Source organism: Hoplias malabaricus, chromosome 15, assembly GCF_029633855.1.
Source record: "Hoplias malabaricus isolate fHopMal1 chromosome 15, fHopMal1.hap1, whole genome shotgun sequence".
In the NCBI taxonomy this organism is placed as follows: domain Eukaryota; kingdom Metazoa; phylum Chordata; class Actinopteri; order Characiformes; family Erythrinidae; genus Hoplias; species Hoplias malabaricus.
This window is the reverse complement of record NC_089814.1, coordinates 37,870,547-37,890,394: the sequence shown is the minus strand read 5'-3', so window position 1 is coordinate 37,890,394 and position 19,848 is coordinate 37,870,547. Positions and strand designations below refer to the sequence as shown.

The following is a 19,848-nucleotide window of genomic DNA, read 5'->3' as shown; positions in this document are numbered from 1 at the left end:
TGGGGGATGGATTGGCCAGGGAAGCTAATTCCTGTTAAGTTTTTTCTCAAGTCACAAGGTTTCTTATTTACGGTGATTTTGGACATGGAACACACAGAGCATCTCTGTTTCCCTTCCCTCCCTCAAGTTCAGGCAGTCCCCTTTCTTGCTGATGCCTGAAATAACATCACTTGGGTCTGTATGCCCTTCAGAATCATGAGATATTATATTGGTGTTTGGCTAAACATTTCAGTTAAACCGAGTACTTATTTTCTCCAATGGCACACGATATGGACCTTCTATTTTCTATGATTTGTAGGAACACACAGTGCTGTCCTCCTCACGGCTTTCTCTACACTGCTGCTGAAATGGAGACCACCGATTTTAAATGACCTTCTTGGACGCAGAGCGAGCGCCTCCATTCCAAACAGAAACCCAAATTGCTGGATGCGTGTTTCAGTGAGGACTGGTGAAAGGAGTGGTACTTGATGCATTTTCAGATACAAAATGATCAAGAGAACTCAAGAATATGTGTCTGAGATGCTGTACACTCTGTCCTGTCATGTCTGTGTGCACTCAAAGACAGGAATCAGAAAGAATTCAGGGTATGGGTTTACATGCCCTGAAAATTCAGATTACTGAACTCAATTCCAGCTCTCTTAAAAGGATTTCTAAATCTGATTTCTAGACCTTATTCTCAGAATCTCAGAAATTGGAATATGTTGCTTACATTGAATAATCAGACAACTGCTGAAATCAGATTAAGACCGGATTATTAAGTGCATGTAAACGCAGCATGTATCAGATAATGCAACCAACATCTATGACATAACTGAACGTTTATATCTTAGAAGTTTCAAAACAATGACCCAAACTCATAATGCTTTGTTTCTACTCGCGAATACTAATGTGGTGTTGACTGAAAATCACTGTATCTGCTTGTTTCAAAGGGCAATGAGAGAGAAACTGTCAAACACAAAGTAAAAATTGCTGTTTTGAGGCACACATACCATGCTACTCGGGACTTGGGAGGGCTAATGGTGTACCCTGCAGAACTTTCTGTGGATAATTAGCACTTCACACAGTGTTAACTGCAAAAAAACAGAGAGGAAAGGCGCTGTTGGTGGTGCAGCCTTTTGCGTTTCCTCATGTCTAAGCCTTTAATTGGTGCAATTAGCTACTTGGAGGGCTTGGTGACAGAGGCAAAGAGTCACAGATGTGAGCTTACACCACAGCAGCCTGTTGATCTGAGACCTTGTTACTCAAATGCCTTCGCCCACCCAGGATCATGCCTTTGTGCGAGCGGGGAGAGGCCTTGCATTCCCAGCCTTCCCCGCCTGCCAATGGGCCCCCTTGTCTTTGTAACCTGCTGGGATTGTAAGCCCCTTTCCCAGGACGTCTGTGCTCCTACAGGTTTGCTAAAGTTAGATGCTGAGACTTTAAACTATGGCAGTGTGAAAAGCATCCCTACAGACGTCCTCGAAAAACAGAGAGTGAGTCACATGGAAATAATTAAAAAAATAAAAAATAAAAAAGTGAAGGGGTTTGAGACCCCAACTATTGAAATATCTGATATAATATTGTGTTATTATGGATTCTGTGCCATTTCCCCAGTGCTCAACATCACCAAATGTCTTGAAAGACACTGCCTAGAAGTACAGCTACTTGGAGGTCTTGGTGACACTGTGCCATTGTTAAAAAACAAACAAAAAAAAAACAACCAAACAATTCAGAGCCACAGATGAGCGCCTACAGCACTACTGTGTGTTGTTTTGAGACCTTGATACTCAAATGCCACCGCCCACCCTTGAGCGGCTGGGCTGAGGCCTTGCATTCTCATTTTTTCTTGGCTGCCAATAGCCTCTTGTCTCTGAAATCTGCTGGACTTTTAAGCCCACAATCCCAGGACATTTGTCCTCCTGCAGCCTTGCTTCATTCGAGCCTCCAGCCACACTGTCCCTCGACAATAAGCTTCCAAGAACTCGCTGACTTTCAAAACAACACTTGGAGTTTGCTAATGAAGGTCCTGAGTGGAGAGAGCCAGCCAGCGCCGGTATTTTACCGCATGGCAGGCTGGGAAGGGACTGTTGGACGGACAGGTGGGCTATTAGAGCCTCACGGACCCATCGTGCCTGGCCGAGCGTCGCTGGGTCATCCAAGGCCAGAATGGCGGGGAAAAAGAGTGAGTGGCTGTGTTGTGTTTTCGTGTGTTTTTGTATTCTGCTTGTAATTACAGTGCAACCCCAGCCTTGGTGGTCACCATCTGGGCCATTATTAGCTGCAGTTATTGGGCTATGACTGCCCGGCCGCATTGTTGCTCAACACAATGTCTAAACAAGGCGAGAGGAGAGGCCAGGTGTGGCTCATAAGCCCACTTAACAAATCAATTGCGTGTTGAATTGGATTCAGGAGTGGACACTTCGTATGCAGAGGGTGAGAGAAAGAAACAGAACCCAGATAAGCTAGCCCTAGACGTGACACCATCTGTGGCTTTTCTTACAAATTTATGTTAATCAAAAATGCGCTACGGAAATCCATTTTTACATAAATATCATTCAAACAACAGCTTTCTTTTCCCTCACAATGACTTTCAGCATCAGTTGATGAATAATAAATAATAAAAACAACTAATTGCTTCTTATTACTTTAAACAGGAGGTGGAGCTTCTTTTATGCATCAGTCGTCCAAAGATGAAAGCTACAGTATTTGTACAAGAAATAAATGTATGTACAACACAGAAATGAGGTATAGAACAATAGTCTATAACTAACAGATGTTTCATTTGTTTTGCTCTGTGATTATAACAGTCCTAATTGCACCCACCTGCTTCTTCCATTCAGATGACCCTGAAGGTTTGATCAGCTGATTTAGCCGAATACATGAACACTGTCCGGGAGTGTTATAGAATAAAACTGCAAATACCATCTCCATCAGAATATGTTACAGTAGAAATACAGTGCTGCAAATAAACAAATATTTACCCAAGCATTTATTAATCACTGCAAAACTAACTTTAGCTAATTTCTCACTTGATGTCACAGTATAGAGTAGCGCCCACATTGATTACCTGTCTTTTTCACATCTGTTTACATTAGTGTTGCGCTCTGAAACCAAACATTCTGTCCCTAATATGGTGCCTACACCAAAAGAAATGCATATGTTACACCGAGGAATGAATATGTTATTAGCAATCACCTGGGACACCTGGAAATCTACTTGAAATACCTATTAACATTATACCACCCACTTAGCAACCACCTGGGAAATGTTAGCAGCCACCGTATTTTCTAGAATAAATGTCATAGCAACTACCTGAAATGCTTGTAGCGACTTAGCGCTTAGCAAAACCCCTTTTCACTATAGTGACCATGCAACAAAAGCCTAGCATATGTGTGGTTCAGGGAATGACAGTTCTACTACTATTCTAGGTTTTCTTTAGGAAATACCTTTTCAGTTTTTATTATTGACATGCCCATTAGCATTATTATAGTGTGTTTTTAATTTTACTAATTGCTCATGAACTAATGATATGTAATTATTCATCTTTGTATGTACTTGTGCATTTCTTAGGTCTGGTGAAAAATTTCAAATGATGGTTAGCATCAGTGAAGAAATAGTACACAGACAAAGCCTTGAACAAGAAGAAAAGAGAGAACAAGGAATAAAACGCATAACTAAATCAAACGGATGAATACTGTTATGTGGAATATGGGTTTATTAAAGGGATGCTAATGTTCTGAAGCCATTGCAGCTGGGGAATGAGGCTGTGAAGCCATCCAATTATTATTAATTTGGAGAATAAATATTCTTTGACAATTACTACTATATACCCCAGTGAGAACTAATTCATTCCATGTTGGTGAAAATATTGGGGAGCCCAGCTTTAAATAAATTATTGTTTGTTCCTGTATTTATGCCTACGTCTACACTAGGGGCACAGGGGGGTAATTTAGAGGGGCACTGCTGCACATCTGCTCTAAACTGTGCGTTTAGTAAAGAGCCTGTTACATAGATTTAATGATATAACACAAAAGTGAGCCTTATTCTCTCATGGATGAGAAATTAACACAAAAACAAAACAAAACAAAAAAAAAACATACAAAAAAAGTATAAATTTTGTCAGCGTTTGAGTCTGTTATCAGTGCCTCTTTTACAAGTTTGCATAAAGAAATCCTGTGCTAATGTAACTGAAGACGTACACTCTTTATAAATAAAGGCGCTACAAAAGCTTCTTTGAACAATGCCATAGAAGAACCGTTTTTGCTGATATATTTGGTAAAGAACCTTAAGATCGAGTTATGGATTTGTAAACCTTTGGGAGGTTCTTCACACGTGCATTTCTTAAAAATGGTTCTTTTTGGAGCCAAAAGTGGTTCTCCTATAGCATTGTTCGAAGAACCTTTTGTAGCACCTTTATTTTGAAGAGTGTAGATAAAATGTTAAATTGTTGCCTTGGTTTTGATGGTGTTATATGTATTTAATAAGTTACATTGTTAAAACTGGCTATAAGAAATGCATGGAGTTATGAGCTATCATTACTTTGAATTTCCTTAAGATATTTACAAGGAAACTGGCCCTGACTGACAGTGTTAGCTGCTCATGTACTGTAGAACCCCGGAAGTCGACCGTTTCTGAAGTCGACATAATCGAAAGTCAACGGCGAATGTTGAAAGAATTTCGACACAGAGGTCGACCTTAAAACTCAGAACCTGACCCGACCCACGCGACTTTTGTAAACAAATGCCGCTCATGTTGAACAGTTTATGGCACTGTTCCACAAGGTTGGAAGCTTTTTGAGGTTGTGTTTTATTTGTTTTTGTGCCTTTTTTTGGGTCCCAAGAAAGATACATCAGAAATATACAGTGTTACTCACCTAAGAGTGTAATTGTTGATAATTTTTGTAGGAAATAGGGAAATTTATGGAAAAAAATTGATAGTCGAGAATAGTGTGACCAGACGTCCTCTTTTACCCGGACATGTCCTCTTTTTTAGACTTAAAAAAATGTCCAGGCAAAATTTCACAAACGTTTTTCTAGAGCTTACATAGAATATTCAAGAAGCGTTTTATTCACAAACTAGTCCCGCCCTCCCCTACTCCGATTGGTTCGCTTGAGTGAGAAGGGGGCGTGGTGAAGTAGCCTAAAATCTTCTGATTGGACGGTCTGACTGTAGAGCTACCGTCATTGGTCGATAACCTTCTCTGTAAACATTTAATTGGTCAGTCTGCAAGTCAGTAGTCCTTGTTTATGTCAGGCAAAGCTCATGTACCCCACCCCTCCCCCCCTCCGAGACATGTCCTCTTTTTCACCATCTCAGATCTGGTCCCTAGTCGAGAACCAATTAAACGGTTTTCAGTTATTTCTTATGGATTCGACATAAATTCGATTCCGGAACGGATTAGCATCGACTTCCGGGTTTCTACTGTACTTGAAAAATGCAGGGGCATTATGGGAAATGTAGTTCCTGCCGTGTACTTGTGTGGTGTTTTCTGTTCTGCTCAGCAATCCAGGGTAATATTGACTTTTTACCACTGTGATTTTAACAGGACAGAGCAATATTTTACTGGTGAATGTTCTACAAAGAGGGTTCAAAGCTGTTGTACCTTTTAAAAGAGACAATTACACGGTTTGCACTGTTTTAATGATCAGAAATGTCACTGTACCGTCCCTTTGGGCTGTGTATATCTGCTGAAGGGACCAGAGGTGAAATGGACTTTTGAATTTTGCCATGCAGCTTCAGTTTGGGAGGACACAGGGCAGCGAGGTGAGCACTCGAGCTTGAAATGTTGTTTCCTTCCAGTTTCAGACTCATTCTCCTCCTACACACGCCCTGCAGGATGGCGGCCTGTTTCTCTGTTGATGAAGGCCTCCCATTTTTCAGCTAAAGCGTATCCCACACATATGTACATGGATAAAACTGTTCATCCAGCATTTCTTATAAAACATGGTATTAATTCATACTTTGCCGCAGTAGCCCCTTGCTCTACTCCTCTGAGAAGACTTCTGACTCGATGTTGGGACACTGGTCTTTGACATAAACTCTGAAATGTTCTGAATCACAAACGCCACTCCAGCTCATCCCAAAGATCAGTCCCGAAAGAAGAATCTGAATCATTTGCTCCACATCAGAAAGGCTGTGAGAATATATACACCTCTAGCTTGTGCTTGGCATTTAGCATGGTGATCTAAGCTCACGTGTGACTGCTCTGGATGTCCAGTTTAGTTTTAAGCTCTTATACAATAGAGATTATATCTTGTACCTACACTCACTGTCCACTTTATCAGCTCCACTGACCGTACAGGAGCACCTTGGTGTTCTACAATTACACACACTGTAGTCCACCTTTTTCTCTGCATTCATTGTTAGCCCCCATTCACTTTGTTCTGCAATGGTCACGACCCCTACAGACGCAGGTGGGGGATCATTCTCAGCGCTGCAGTGACACTGACGTGGCGTTGGTGTGTTAGTTTGTGTTGGACTTGTATGATTGGATCAGACACAGCAGTGTTGTTAGAGTTTTTAACCTTTCAGCGTCTCCACTGGTCTGAGAATAGTCCGCCAACCAAAAACGAGGACTATTAAGAGGACAACAGATGAGCTACTGTCTCTGACTCTACATCTACAAGGTGGACCAACGAGGGAGGAGTGTCTCACAGAGTGGACAGAGAGTGGACACAGGGTTTAAAAACTCCAGCAGCACTGCTGTGTCTGATCCACTCTACACCAGCACAACACACACTAACACACCACCACCACGTCAGTGTCACTGCAGCGCTGAGAATGCTCCACCACCACATCACACCTGCTCTGTGGGGGTAGGAATTCCTGAGGTAGGAATGTCTACACACTCTTGGTGTGTAAATACAAGGCGTTTTTGGACATGCGTTGTTTGCTAGGTCTTTTAATGCTGTGACCTCCACATGACCTTCAAGGTCCTGCAGTAATGCCTTTCTCTGTTTGGCTTTTTATTTATTTATTTATTTTCAAGGCTGAAATACTGTTATGTTGTACGTTATTGTTGTTGACCACATAACATGCCGCGTGAAACTGCTGATACAAGCAAGCTCAGTCAATATAACCTGAATCATTTATTTATAAAATGTTGTTTGTGCAAACAGTCCTTTTACCAGGTTTTACATAATTCGATTCAGATCCCAACTTGGGACCGTTCAGGTATCATGCTTCCGTTTATCTATTCATCCACAGAGCGACTAGCACACTTTACCTTATCAGTGAAACACTCAGTGTGGAACGTATACAGTAATTGCTTACACGTTCCCTCGAAAGGAACGTAATTAGGTTCCTTGGTATCGAGCACTTGTGTTTGGCATGCGGTATGTAGGTTATGCTGAGTATGATGAGCTTGCGTTTGCTGTTGGGCCTCTTGAAAGGTACATTCAGACGGACTTAATTGAGTATGTACGGCCGCACTGTACTTCTGAAAAACATTCCGCAACTGCCGGAGCCTGCTGAATCAAATCTGCACTGACATTCAACTCTCCCGAGGTGAAATCAATTGTGACTAGCTGGATTAATGCTAATTTGTTTTGTAAATGTAGTTTGTTTCCATAATCCCCGATGAGCCGTGGCGTCGTTCGTTTTGGAGGACGAAGTGAGGCTGTCTGGAATAACGTAATGTGACTTGATGAAAATAGTTATGGTAGATCTCATTGTGTCTTAACTATTGCTCCCCAGGCTCAAAGACAGATGGCACTTCACCTCCCAGCAGGCTTCTTAAATACTGGCCCTCCCCGGCTGTAGGGCTAATGAGCAGTTTTAGACAGAAAGAGCTGGGATGTTATGACCTGAGTAATGCCTTTAAAATCTAGCCAAATTTTATCCATTGGATCCTAACTGTCTTAAAATTTCTAAATTGTTCTTTGGCCGCCATTAAGTACAAGCTATTAATTTTCTCAGGATATATTTCTGAGGAGATATGGTAACACTTCTTATTAATCCTGCATATATACGGCATTATATGGCATATATAATAACGTATAATGACTTCTATAAGCCTGTATAAATAGCTATATCTACGTTCATGACACTGTCTATGGTATTAGTGTGAGACTTTACAGAGGCAGGTGTTATGCACTTTAGTTGGTGTGCATAAACTTTCTAAACTTCATTAGAACACTGTACATAGTGTAACAGCACGGCCATATTTATAGGGATTGTTCTGGGGTGTGTGTGTTTGCGGGGGGGTTGTGTGTCTGTGCTTAGTGTGTGAAAACTGACAGCTCATCATACACAAAGGGATGGGTATTGAGACAAGGCCATTCTGCCAGTAAATGCCCTTTATTGTCCTAATAAGGAAATAGGGAATAAGGGAACATCCAGCCTCATCCACCGCCACACAAGTCAATCAACATACACCAGGCACACACACCCCAACACACAAACAACTTCCCCCACCCACATAACACACTCCAACAACCCCAGCCCTTCATTCACTGATTCAATCAGTTTCTGTAACGGCTTCATTCTGGTCAATATTCATTCATTATCGGGGGACAATGCAAGAACACACCCAGGATTGGGCAACACTTCGAGTGTGTGGGAGGAAACCCATGCAGACATGGGAAGAACACACCAAACTCCAACAGACAGTGACTTGAGGTCGCTGTAGCACCACTGTGCTGCCCCCTACCAGCACTCTCCATAAGTTATTGCTAATAAAATATCTGCTGGATGATGGATATTTATGCTTGAGCATTTGTCCATGCTCAACAATAAAAGACTTCATGGAATGTTTATAACACCTACATTAACGTCTTCGTAAATCCTACACGTTTATGAGGACCTATGTAGATGAGGCTGTGGAAACAACACCAGGGAGTGGAATGGCTTGCAAAGTCCCTAAGCAGGAAGCATCAAATAACGTGACACTATAATATGTTTGGGTGTCTGCGGCCAGTAGATCAGATTTATCTACATCCAATGGGGGCTTATTCCACAGCAACAACCATGAACTATACAGTAACCGTTATAATGCATTAATTTAATATCTATATATAAATATATACTGCAATATGAAATGTTTCAATAACAACGGTATGATTTTTAAACATGTTTGAAATATTCATTATTTACAGCATCTGTCACTGACCAAAGGTTCATTACAGGGCTTCATCGTCAGGTTGTTGCACTCAATTTTAAATTTACTTTAAATATATTACGGTTTTAGTGTGTTCTCCCTGTGTCTGCGTGGGTTTCCTCCGGGTGACTGTCTGTGAGGAGTGTGGCGTGTTCTCTCCGTGTCTGCGTGGGTTTCCTCCGGGTGACTGTCAGTGAGGAGTGTGGTGTGTTCTCCCTGTGTCTGCGTGGGGTTCCTCCGGGTGACTGTCTGTGAGGAGTGTGGTGTGTTCTCCCTGTGTCTGCGTGGGGTTCCTCCGGGTGACTGTCTGTGAGGAGTGTGGTGTGTTCTCTCTCTGTCTGCGTGGGGTTCCTCCGGGTGACTGTCTGTGAGGAGTGTGGTGTGTTCTCCCTGTGTCTGCGTGGGTTTCCTCCGGGTGACTGTCTGTGAGGAGTGTGGTGTGTTCTCCCTGCGTCTACGTGGGTTTCCTCCGGGTGACTGTCTGTGAGGAGTGTGGTGTGTTCCAAAAACACACGTTGGTAGGTGAACTGGTTGCTGAATGTTGGTGAAGGTGTGAGTGTGTGTTGCCCTGTGAAGGACTAGCGCCCCCTCCAGGGTGTGTTCCCAGGGTACACTCCCTGTTTTGGCCATAGCCCCCAGCCTTTAACACAAGTAACGTTAGCATTTGTTGTCCTATTACTGATTAATAATCCTCGGGATTGAATAAGGCTGGGAGTTGAAAGAGTTAACGTCTCATTCACTCACATTCCTCCATTAGCACTTACTGGCGTAACACTGGCATGTACACATCCCATAAACAATCAGCACGGCAGCATTAAAATCGCATACAGAATGTCTTCTTATTAATATGATATTTATGATATTGCATTTCACAACTCAGTAGGCACCATTTCCTTTTAGTCTATATCTACACTATATTATTCACTGTATGATCACTTCGCAAGCAGCGACTCTTCACTCAGTTACAGTGAGCACTGTTGTAGGCAAAGAACTGAGCAGAAAAGCGCAGATGAAATGAAGTAAAGAGTAAAGCTGCCGCTCCCATCCTGAGGCAAGTCCCCCTCTCCTCCCCCACCACCACCTCTGCAATTAATTATCTCCTCAAGATTTCTCAACACTCCACTCCTCTCCTCTGCCCAGCCTCATTTCTACACCTTTCATCCCTCCTCCCTTTTCTTCTTCCCCCTGCTTTCTTTTCTCCCTTTCATTTTATATTTTTATATATGTTTATTTTATTTTTTTTGCAAAATAACATTTCCCTCACATTTCCTAATTGCACATGTACAGTGAGACGTGTAAAAATTGCTTCTGGTTGCTGAAAGGAAAGTGGGCTGAGAAAGAGAGAGGAGGCAGAAAGAGATGTGCGAATGTAAAGAGAGAGAGAAAGATCATGGGGAGAGTGAGTCAGATAGAAACATAGAGAGCGAACGGAGAAAAGGAGAGGATATAAAAAAGAGAAGAAAGGAAGATAAAAGAGAGAAGGAGATGGCAGGAAAAGATAGAGTGCGAGAGAGAGAGACCCAAGAGAGAGTGCAAGAGGGTTTTCATTGGCATGCTAAGCAGGTGGAGGGTGGGCCAGAGTGCTGGGTGGTCATGCAGAATGAGAGTGTAGAGGGGGCCATGCGTCTAAGGCTCTCCCTCACTTTGAATGCAGAGCCGGACATGGAGAAGATGCTCCAGGGGCTTCGCTCCTGTATCTCATTAGGAGCCGGCGAGAGGGGAGAAGCCGGGCCAGATAAACAATAAACAGGCCGACTTGTTGGACAAAGCAGGCAGGGTCTATTTTAAAGGTTTATTGATAAGCTACGACTGTAGACTCCTTGTAAGCGGCAGTTATGTGATACATGCTCGATAACTGTAAAACTGGCTTTTTCTTTTCCTGGTATTTACAAGTAATAATGGAATAATAAGCCTGCAGTTTCAGTTCACAGAAACCATTGTGGCCCAAAGGCTAGCTCTGGTTCTGGAAACAAAAACCTCATTCGTTTTTGGAAGAAATGCGTAATTTATGAAGAACTATGAATTTATGAAGTAAAATGTTTTGAAAAATGAAAAAAGACAAAGACTGTGTTTAACGTGTTCAATGTCAGAATGAACTGCGTATCCCACAAAGCACTGCAAATGGTTTCAACCAATCACTGTCACCCCAGGTTTCAGTAAACGTTTTCAGTCATGTTTTTATCTCTGTATCTATCGTGTGTTTATTTATTTATTTATTTATTTATTTTTACTCCCGGAACCAGACTGTTGTATAAAAAATGTGATAATTTCCTGATGAAAGTCTAGGATTGAAGGCTCAAGTAATGTTTCACCATGACCATCATGTCCATCATTTTTAGTGAACTGGAGAATGTCACTCAACATTTCATAATTTTATAAAGAAATCTTTACGTTTTGGAGCGGATTCTATGGCTGTAGAGTTTATGGCACTGGTGTTTTGGTGCTGCTCCGGCTGAACTGATTTTGAACAGTCTCTTTGCTTTATCACGTGCAGTCAGGCTTGCAGTTGGCGACCAGGAGCGGGGAGAGCACCATATGGTCATGAAGACATTTGTGTCAGTTTGCAGAATGGCGAGCCACCGTTGTGAGCCAGGTTCGCCTGCCTGCAAAGACTGCAGCACACATTTTCCCTCCGTAAAGAGGGCAGTGGCGAGTGTGACGTCTCTTACCCGAGCAACGGTGCTATTTCTAGCATGTTGAGGTTTCCCTGGAGCTGCAGGCAGGCTGTGCTAGTCAGCTTTAAAGCTCACCTGTCACTCTCTCGACCGGCGCCAGGCTGCCTCTCTGCTCTCTGGGGGCCCTAGCGAGTTCCCGCCCTCCCCCCCTCCCACTCTCCAGCCCCCACGCACCGATTCGCAATCAGGCACCGGCACATAAGTCCTCGTTCTTGTTTATTCCCTGACAGCCCGGCGGGCACCATTATCTTCGCATTCATACTTTTTCCCTCCATTTATAAGCACCCTAAGCCCACCCCACAGTGAAATAAAAGGGGCCATAAAGAGAGAATGGAAATGGGCTGTCCTCCATAAAAAACATCAAATTGGTTTAATAGATAGGGCCGCCTGGGCCGTTCGCTCTCAGGCCCCAGAGCCGGAACCCTAGTGTCCTGCTGGAGCGACTTCCGCCGAGAGATCTACATCATCGAGTCATCAGCGTCGCACAGTGCTGATGGCAGTTTATTTGATTGCGATCGATGCGGCTCTAGCCGGCACGCTTATTTCCCTGCCAGCCTCGGAGCCTGCCAAATAGAGGCCTAATGAACATCTATTAGGAAATTTAAGGCCGCTGTCCTTCCAATCAGACTATTTAGATGAGGACTTCTCACAAAAGCGGCCGGTGTCTCGAGCTGATCGGCCAGCGCCAGACTTCATCGGTTCTGCATTACTCGACGCATGGGCAGAACTAACGGATCGACTGCTTCGCTGCACGTGCTCACTGAGCCGGTGGGTTATTTTTGGGATTGGAAATACAATGCTATTGGAAATTGGGCTTACAAGCCACGTGGTGCTTCGCAGTCTGCCTTCTTACGCGTTCCTTCGGGTCAAAGAGCCAAATGGGTTCCCGATCCACACCAAATACCCGGAATAATCGGTGACTTTGAATTCCGAGTTATACATTTCATTACAGCCTCGCAATGGTGAGAGTGATACAGAGCCGTAATCATGATGTATGAAGTGGAAAGAGGGCACATCGCTCTCTTAGAACATTTGGATAATGTTTTTTTTTTTTTGCAGTCCTAACCCAACTAGGCAATTACTTTGAGTAAAATGGGGGTATATTTCAAGACACTTCAACTAAATTACTCAAAGTACGCAAGTTATTCACTGGAACATATGCAATACTCCTATGTTTTTATATCCTCTTTTCCTCCATACGACTGTGTGGAGAACAAAAGCTACGGTAGAGGTGCATTATTGTTCACTGAAAGTACAAACGGTGTAAATGTACATTTAAAGGTACAGCAGTAGTTTTAGAGTCCAGTTGTGTTTCCTAAAAGTACATCACAGACCACAGACAGTGGAAAACAAATAGGAGAACGTTTACAGGAAATATGAGCTAGATTTATGTACAAATGTGAAGAAGTAAATACGTAATACATCTGTTAATTTATTTATTAGCCATGATACATATTTATTGACTTAGCTAATTATGCCGTACACATTGATGTTTACACATTTGCCATCGGTGAAGTAACAACCTTGGTTTTGGGATTATTAAAGGAACAGAAGACTACATATTTATATAAACAGTTTACAGTATTATGACTGTATCTTTAACATCAATGAGAGGTGATTACTGACTCACTGACTTTACTGTAGGACATGTACACAAAGTTGTAGCTTGTCTGTTTTGCTGAATATTGCTAATAAACCGTAGCCTAATTTAGAGCTTTGTGACACGGCAGTAAGCAGCACCACCTCTTCACCATCCTCATGTTACCGAGAGTTCATTTTTGAAGGTGACATGGCGCCAAGCTTCTTCCTCGTTACGCAAGCCTGTTCTTCGTGGCCTCTGTATTGAGACACACCCTAGGGCTTTTCCCAATTGTTCCCATGCCTCTTCCGAATGTGCCCCAAAGCGAATTAGAGGCTTTTGAAGTGAATGCAAGCTCTAATTTGCAGTTCTAATTCGCCAAAAAACACGGCTGGCTCGGAAAACATAAAAAACGACCAGAAATTGGGTTTCGTAAGAGGCACAAAAGGTTCGCAATATGTGTGGAATGGCTGATAATGTTGCAATAATGAATCCCAGTTCCAGCCGCTAACAGGATTAGAGGCTGAAAAGTAAAAACGCAGCTTTTTTTTTTCTTGCGAGGTACAAAGTCAGGGTAGGAAGCTGCAAGTTTGAGCCCTGATTTCTCACTTCACAGCTTCCATCTCTGAGCCTCCTGGTTCCCTTTTTTCTCCCATCGTCGCCTGTCTGACTGATGCTGGAAATACCTAATTAAGTAAAAGAGCAATTATTTGTAATGAAAGCTTAATGATACATTATTTGCAAAGTCAATCAGGATGGCACTTTATTGAACACTTCTGATTAGACCGCTGCTCAGCTGCCTGCTGGAGTTTAATGAAAGCGGTCCGTTGCACTTTGGCTTTTGCCTCTCCGCAGTCTTCGGGTCGAGATCATTAAAGAAGTTTTGGGGGAATAAGGGTGACAAAGTTGTGGAACTAAGAGTCGTGACACTTCTCAGAGAAGCTCTGAGGGCTGAAGGAGTAGAGAAACGGCTCTGAGACATGGATCAAAAACCGTCTGCAAGCTGGCCCGGGCCTGATTATTTCCCACAATTGTAAAAATAGCACGTAGTTTGGGATAGAGCCAGGCCTGGTGATGCACACACATATTATGCTTGATTAATCTGGGAATTGTCACTCCCTTCCCACCCCATTGCAGGCCTGGTTGACTGAGACGCCATACTGCATCCGAACAAAAACGTCACGCTCCACACGAGTGCTGCCGGCTCATTTTACGTCTCTCTGTCCTCCCGTGTTGGGGGACACTTACCTTTTCAACAGTCTTTTTGGTAAAATGTTGCTAAATCATTCTTCTATATCCATGGGCTTTTTTGTTTTTGTAAACAGAGGGGAAAGATGGATATAATTATCTCATACACAGCTCTTACAACCCTCAGAAGCACAGAAGATCACCACCTCTTTGCTTCAAGGGACTACAGGCGACTGTTGGACTAAATTATTCCTCTGATTCGGCTTAAAGTTTAATAAAGAAGTTCTCTTTGTCTGAAAACGTTAGTGATCGATGAGTGATGATCCGAGCCGAAGCCAAACCCCAAATGTCTCCCTGCACCCTCTGTAGGGCATAGTTTCGGTGATATATTAACGCTCAAGTACTCAAGCAGTTTTTTGTATGTCTAAAGTAATTTAATGTCAGCTATAAGGTTCATGTTTCCCTGTTAAATTACTGTCTAATTACTGCCTGGGTGCAGTATTTCTAGATTCGTTATCTGCGAGGGAGTATGGCACTACTTTGGGACACAGCCTGAGCTCCTCTGACTGACACAGACGAGCAGAGCTCTGTTTACAAATGTGACGTGGATAAATGGGTCAGGATATATTTCCTTAATTTTAACGTCGAAATGAAGGCTAAACGTGATGAAAGAAACAATAAAGCTGTTTAAATGTTGCAAAATGTACACCAACTAACGGGGAATAGTCAGAATTAATGAAATGTGATTAAAAACCTGAAAAAGAAATGTAAGAATTCGTATTTCTACGAATTTTAGAATGCCAGTGTATTTATGTACAGTATTTACACACAAGCTTGAGCTTGGTTTAAAAGCTTAATTCTTTTCCAAGCTCAGATGTATAAAGCATGAGGGAATTTTAGGAAATTCAGCGCCAGTGAAGACTGCAGAATGGTGGCACGTGTAGAACAGGAAGCACCATATTGGCCATTTACAGGAGCGATAAATAAAATATAAGTAACAAGCTCAATGCAGTACAGATTTATATACAGCATGTATGCTAATTCGCCATAACAAGATAATTGGTGCAATTAATTCGCCCAAGAGCCACCTTCTCAAGCCATTAATTACAACTAATTGGTCATGTCAGTTCACTCTACGTAGCAGCTACAGATTCTACACCTGCGCTCCCTCCGTACTCTAAAAGTTAACTGGACGACGGACCGCGTCCTTAAAGCTGTTCATCACCTTGGTGCCAAATTGCCTTTCACCTTCTAGTGCCAGTTTGCTGACTCGGTCGGGATGGTGACAGCGAGGGTCACACAGTGAACAGGCCACTGCCCTGACCTCTGGGTTCACCACACCCTCATTAAAATAACACACTCCGAAGCTGCGACTTCTCCCGGACTCCTCTTAGTTTGAAAGCCATTTCCGCGAGGGGAACTTTTGAAGGGAGTTTTTTTGGCAGAGATGTAGCTGGGGTGTAATTGTCTCAATGCTTTGCATGAAAGAGCGCCATCCATCAATTTTTGCAGTGTGTCATAAAAAACGAAACACTTTATTATGCGCCCAAAGTGAGGAGTGCTAGAGGATGGAGTTCAGCATTAAGTCCACCATAATTTGTCTTCATCAGATTTGCACAATTCCAGGAGCGTGGGATTTGGCTTTTTAAAGCAGGAAAAATCTCCCGAAAGGAGATGGGGGGTTGTTTCGCAGAGTCAAAATCATCATCCACCTCAATGGTCATGTAATGATCCAGGCTTCTCGCTCCCCTCTGTTCTGTTACGTCTTGTGGCAGCACCATACATCTTAAGGAACAGGTGCTTCTGAATCTAGACTACTTCTGGACACAGTGTAGTCTGGGGTTCTGTTTGAAGTGTGTTGTGTTAATGAATCATTTATGAGTATTTGTTAACCACACTGACCCACTGTACAGGCTTCATTAACATTTAGAGTAGCTAAACTTAACCTTTTTTCACTGTTTATGTAAATTGGGTATGATTTCCCCGATTGCATTTTGGGAATGAAGTGGAGCACAGCGCAATCAGAGCAGTCCAGCTGAGAGTAGCTATACGAACCAAAGCTTCACATCACACCTGCCTTTGTCTGTGGTGATGTTAGTTTATTTATTTAATATTCGTAATGACTTTTAATCTTGTGTATGAATGCTGGGCGGCACAGTAGCGCGACAGGTTTCCTCCGGGTGCTCCGGTTTCCAAAAACACACGTTGGTAGGTGGATTGGTGACTCAAAAGTGTCCGTAGGTGTGAGTGTGTGTTGCCCTGTGCAGGATTGGCGCCCCATCCAGGGTGTGTGAGTAGACCCTAACCCTAAACTAGATAAACGCTTACAGACAATGAATGAATGTATTAATGCTACTAAAAACAAGCTTCTGTGCTGTTACGAAGAAAACATGGCTTTAATATTATTTGTAAATAATGAATTAACCTCTATATTTTGACTTCATCCAGTTGTAGACCAAGCACCATTTTGTAAAATATGCAAAAACCCCACAAGACATTTTGCATAATTAAAGGTGATAAACACAACTTTTATGGAATGCTTCCTCAACATTTGGTAGCTCTCCTATCTGTTTGCTCACTGTAAAAATGTCTTGTGTTTGTATGCAGCCCTGGTTCTGTAAATGGGAAACAAATGAAGTGTCTCAGTCTAAACCGGCTCAGGCGTTCTCTCTTTGCTTCGCTGGCTTAGCCAGAGCTGAGAAAGGGAATGTGGAGGCGTTTGGTTGGTGGACAGTCTTCAGAACACTGAAAAACATGAAAAGGGTTGAGGATGTTGTCCTACTCCTGCTCCATTAGTGGGTATTACTGATATATTTGCGGTTACCGGTGAATGCAGGAGACCACTAACTTTGCAGGAAAGTAAACAAAGACTGAAACTGCTACAAAACCAAAAACCTTGAGATATAGAGAAGCATTTTTTTGAGAATTCAAACAATGTATAAAAACTTACAGTTGACAAACCAAGTTAAACTTCAACTACAAACAAGCCACAATCTGCATCTTCATTAAAAACAGCACTCCACCGTAAAACGTGCTAAAAACGCAAACTCAAGCCTCGCAATGCCTTACAAGGTTTTAGAGGGCGGAGCTTCTGAATGAACACAGAGCCTCGGGGAGAACAGTAGTTTTCCAGAATCTTTCATGTTACCTTTAAGTCACTGAGGTGTAAAAGTAACTCAGAGTGGTCCCAACCATTACAATGTAAAAATAGCCGTTTTATTCACAGTCCAAAATGACTGGTAAACCTTCATATCCTGTGGGTCTTTATGATTAATGTTAATCCTTTTCTTTTGTTAGTTCTCATGTAGCTTGAGCAAGAAGGTCAGATGTGTTCTTGGCTGGTTCCTCTAAGACTGTACCATTAATCACGATCGCACCCTGCAGTGAAGCTCTTTGGCTTGGAAAATCACTGAGATAGAACCAGGGCAGGCAGTTGTGGCGCGATTGACAGCTGAAACAAAGCAGCGGATGTTGGCAGCAGTACCAAGTACACCTGCACAGTGGAGGTCATTGTGGGGGAGGGTAAGGTGTGTGTGAAGGAAGCCATGAGTTTCAGGTAATAGAAATCTACAATGACTGAGTGACTGCGTACCATTTAATTGATTGCAAAGTGCCTCAAGTACACGGGCTTCATTTTCAGACTTTAAGACTGAGAAATGCTTCGACCGCTCTGTGCCGGAGCCAATGGAGACGTAAGTAAAAGCCACCCTCGCTCAACTGCTTCCATTAAGAGGAGGCTGACACCTAAGAGAGATGTTGCCGCACGGCATCTGCTGTCGTTTATCTGTCTCCAAGGCCGGGGCCACCCGCGGGGAGTATTGACAGGTCCCTGACATCATTAGGAGAGTTGGGAGTTTGTCACCAAACCCAAGCACTCTACAGTGCTCTGGGCAACAGCAGTGACATGTTAAAAAAAAAAAAAAAAAAAGATGGTTGAACCTTTCCTGAGAAGAATGCGGTAACAGCACCTACCAAAAAGGCCTTTCAAAAACTCAGATGAAACATACGCTTTCTTACGTGTGAATTAAGCACCACGGAGGAGGTTCATTCCTATCTATTTCTCCATCTTTGTGAAAGCTTTAAAGCTCGGGAAATGATGGTAGAGAGGCAAATGGGAATAGCGAGCGGCTTTTAGAAAGGGCCTCTCAGTAGCTGTGGATCTCTAATGTTCTTTTAAAAAAAAAAAAAAAGGGTAATCTTTCTCGCTGTGAAAAATAGGAGTAGAATATGGGGGCGTATTCCAAAGATAAATTCGGCTATTTTTGAGCACGGAGAAAAGAATCGTTGCCACATTAGCACTTTCCACACTGCCACTGCTGAGAAACATGGTTCCCGGGGTTGTCTGGGTTGTCTTCAGATGGTACATTACCCCCCAACCTCTACGGCTCACAACAGCCTTTAAAGTAGTCTGGCTAGTTACCAGCAAACAATACGACCTCTTCATCTTTCATGTTCCTCCCTTGACCAATCGCAGTTATGTGTTCCTCTCAGACAATAAAGCCTGCATTGGATCCGCGGACAGGGCCTCTCTGAGCATGAGCGGTGCTGTAAAATGATCTTGTAAAAGGATGGCAGGACGGCAGCCCAGCGGCACGGCGCCGGTGGGTTCATTAACGCGCTCCTCAGCCGCCTTCATTCATTTTTATTCGCCCCTCACTTCATGCGTGTTTATTTGTTTTCCAATCCATTAGGTCAGCGGCAGGCGACAGATTCTATTTTTGCTGTCGCTCTCACCTCACTCGGTGGGAGCAGGCGGAGTATGAGGCAGGGCTTGGAGAGCTCCTCGGAGAGCAGAACGCATTACTGGAAACTTCCGTTATCTCTGTGGCTCCCCTCTGGCCCCGGTCACTCATCACTTCAAAGGAACGTGGCACAAAGGGCCATTGATATGTGATGGTTATGGTTCAAGGAGAGGGAATGCATTTAATACAGGCCTGCTGCCCGACTCCTTCATCAGAGGGGCTGATTTCTGTGGCACGGCATTCCTCACGAGCAGCATTTAGCGCTTGTTGCGTTTGCAAGGAAGCCCAGACACTGATTTTGAAAGTAAACTGGCACTAAGTTCAAGTCCATGAGCTACTAGAATTGAACCGGTAGCCCCGAGTAACAGCTCCATCGTAGCTTTAAGTTAGAGCTTAAAATGAACATGTCCTAAATTAGGTGTAAGTTCAGCCGTAAGAAATCCTGTTTAATGAACAGAAGTGTCTAACACTATCACACACACACACACACACAGTCTCTTCCTCTGTCTACTCACTGGACTGCGCATGTGTGTCTTATTCTCAGCTCAACCCTTCACTGATAAATTGCTCCTAAACGTATTGAGTGTA

General features: G+C 43.1%; 1 protein-coding gene across 1 annotated transcript in view; it reads left to right on the top strand.

The window, feature by feature from the left end:
- Window positions 1-1,996: 1,996 nt before the first annotated feature.
- Window positions 1,997-19,848, top strand: part of sgcd (sarcoglycan, delta (dystrophin-associated glycoprotein)) — a 185,977-nt gene continuing 168,125 nt past the window's right edge. Inside the window, exon 1 of the mRNA XM_066646459.1 lies at window positions 1,997-2,161. Coding sequence (XP_066502556.1) covers window positions 1,997-2,161 — 165 coding nt within the window. The remainder of the gene's footprint in view (window positions 2,162-19,848) is intronic.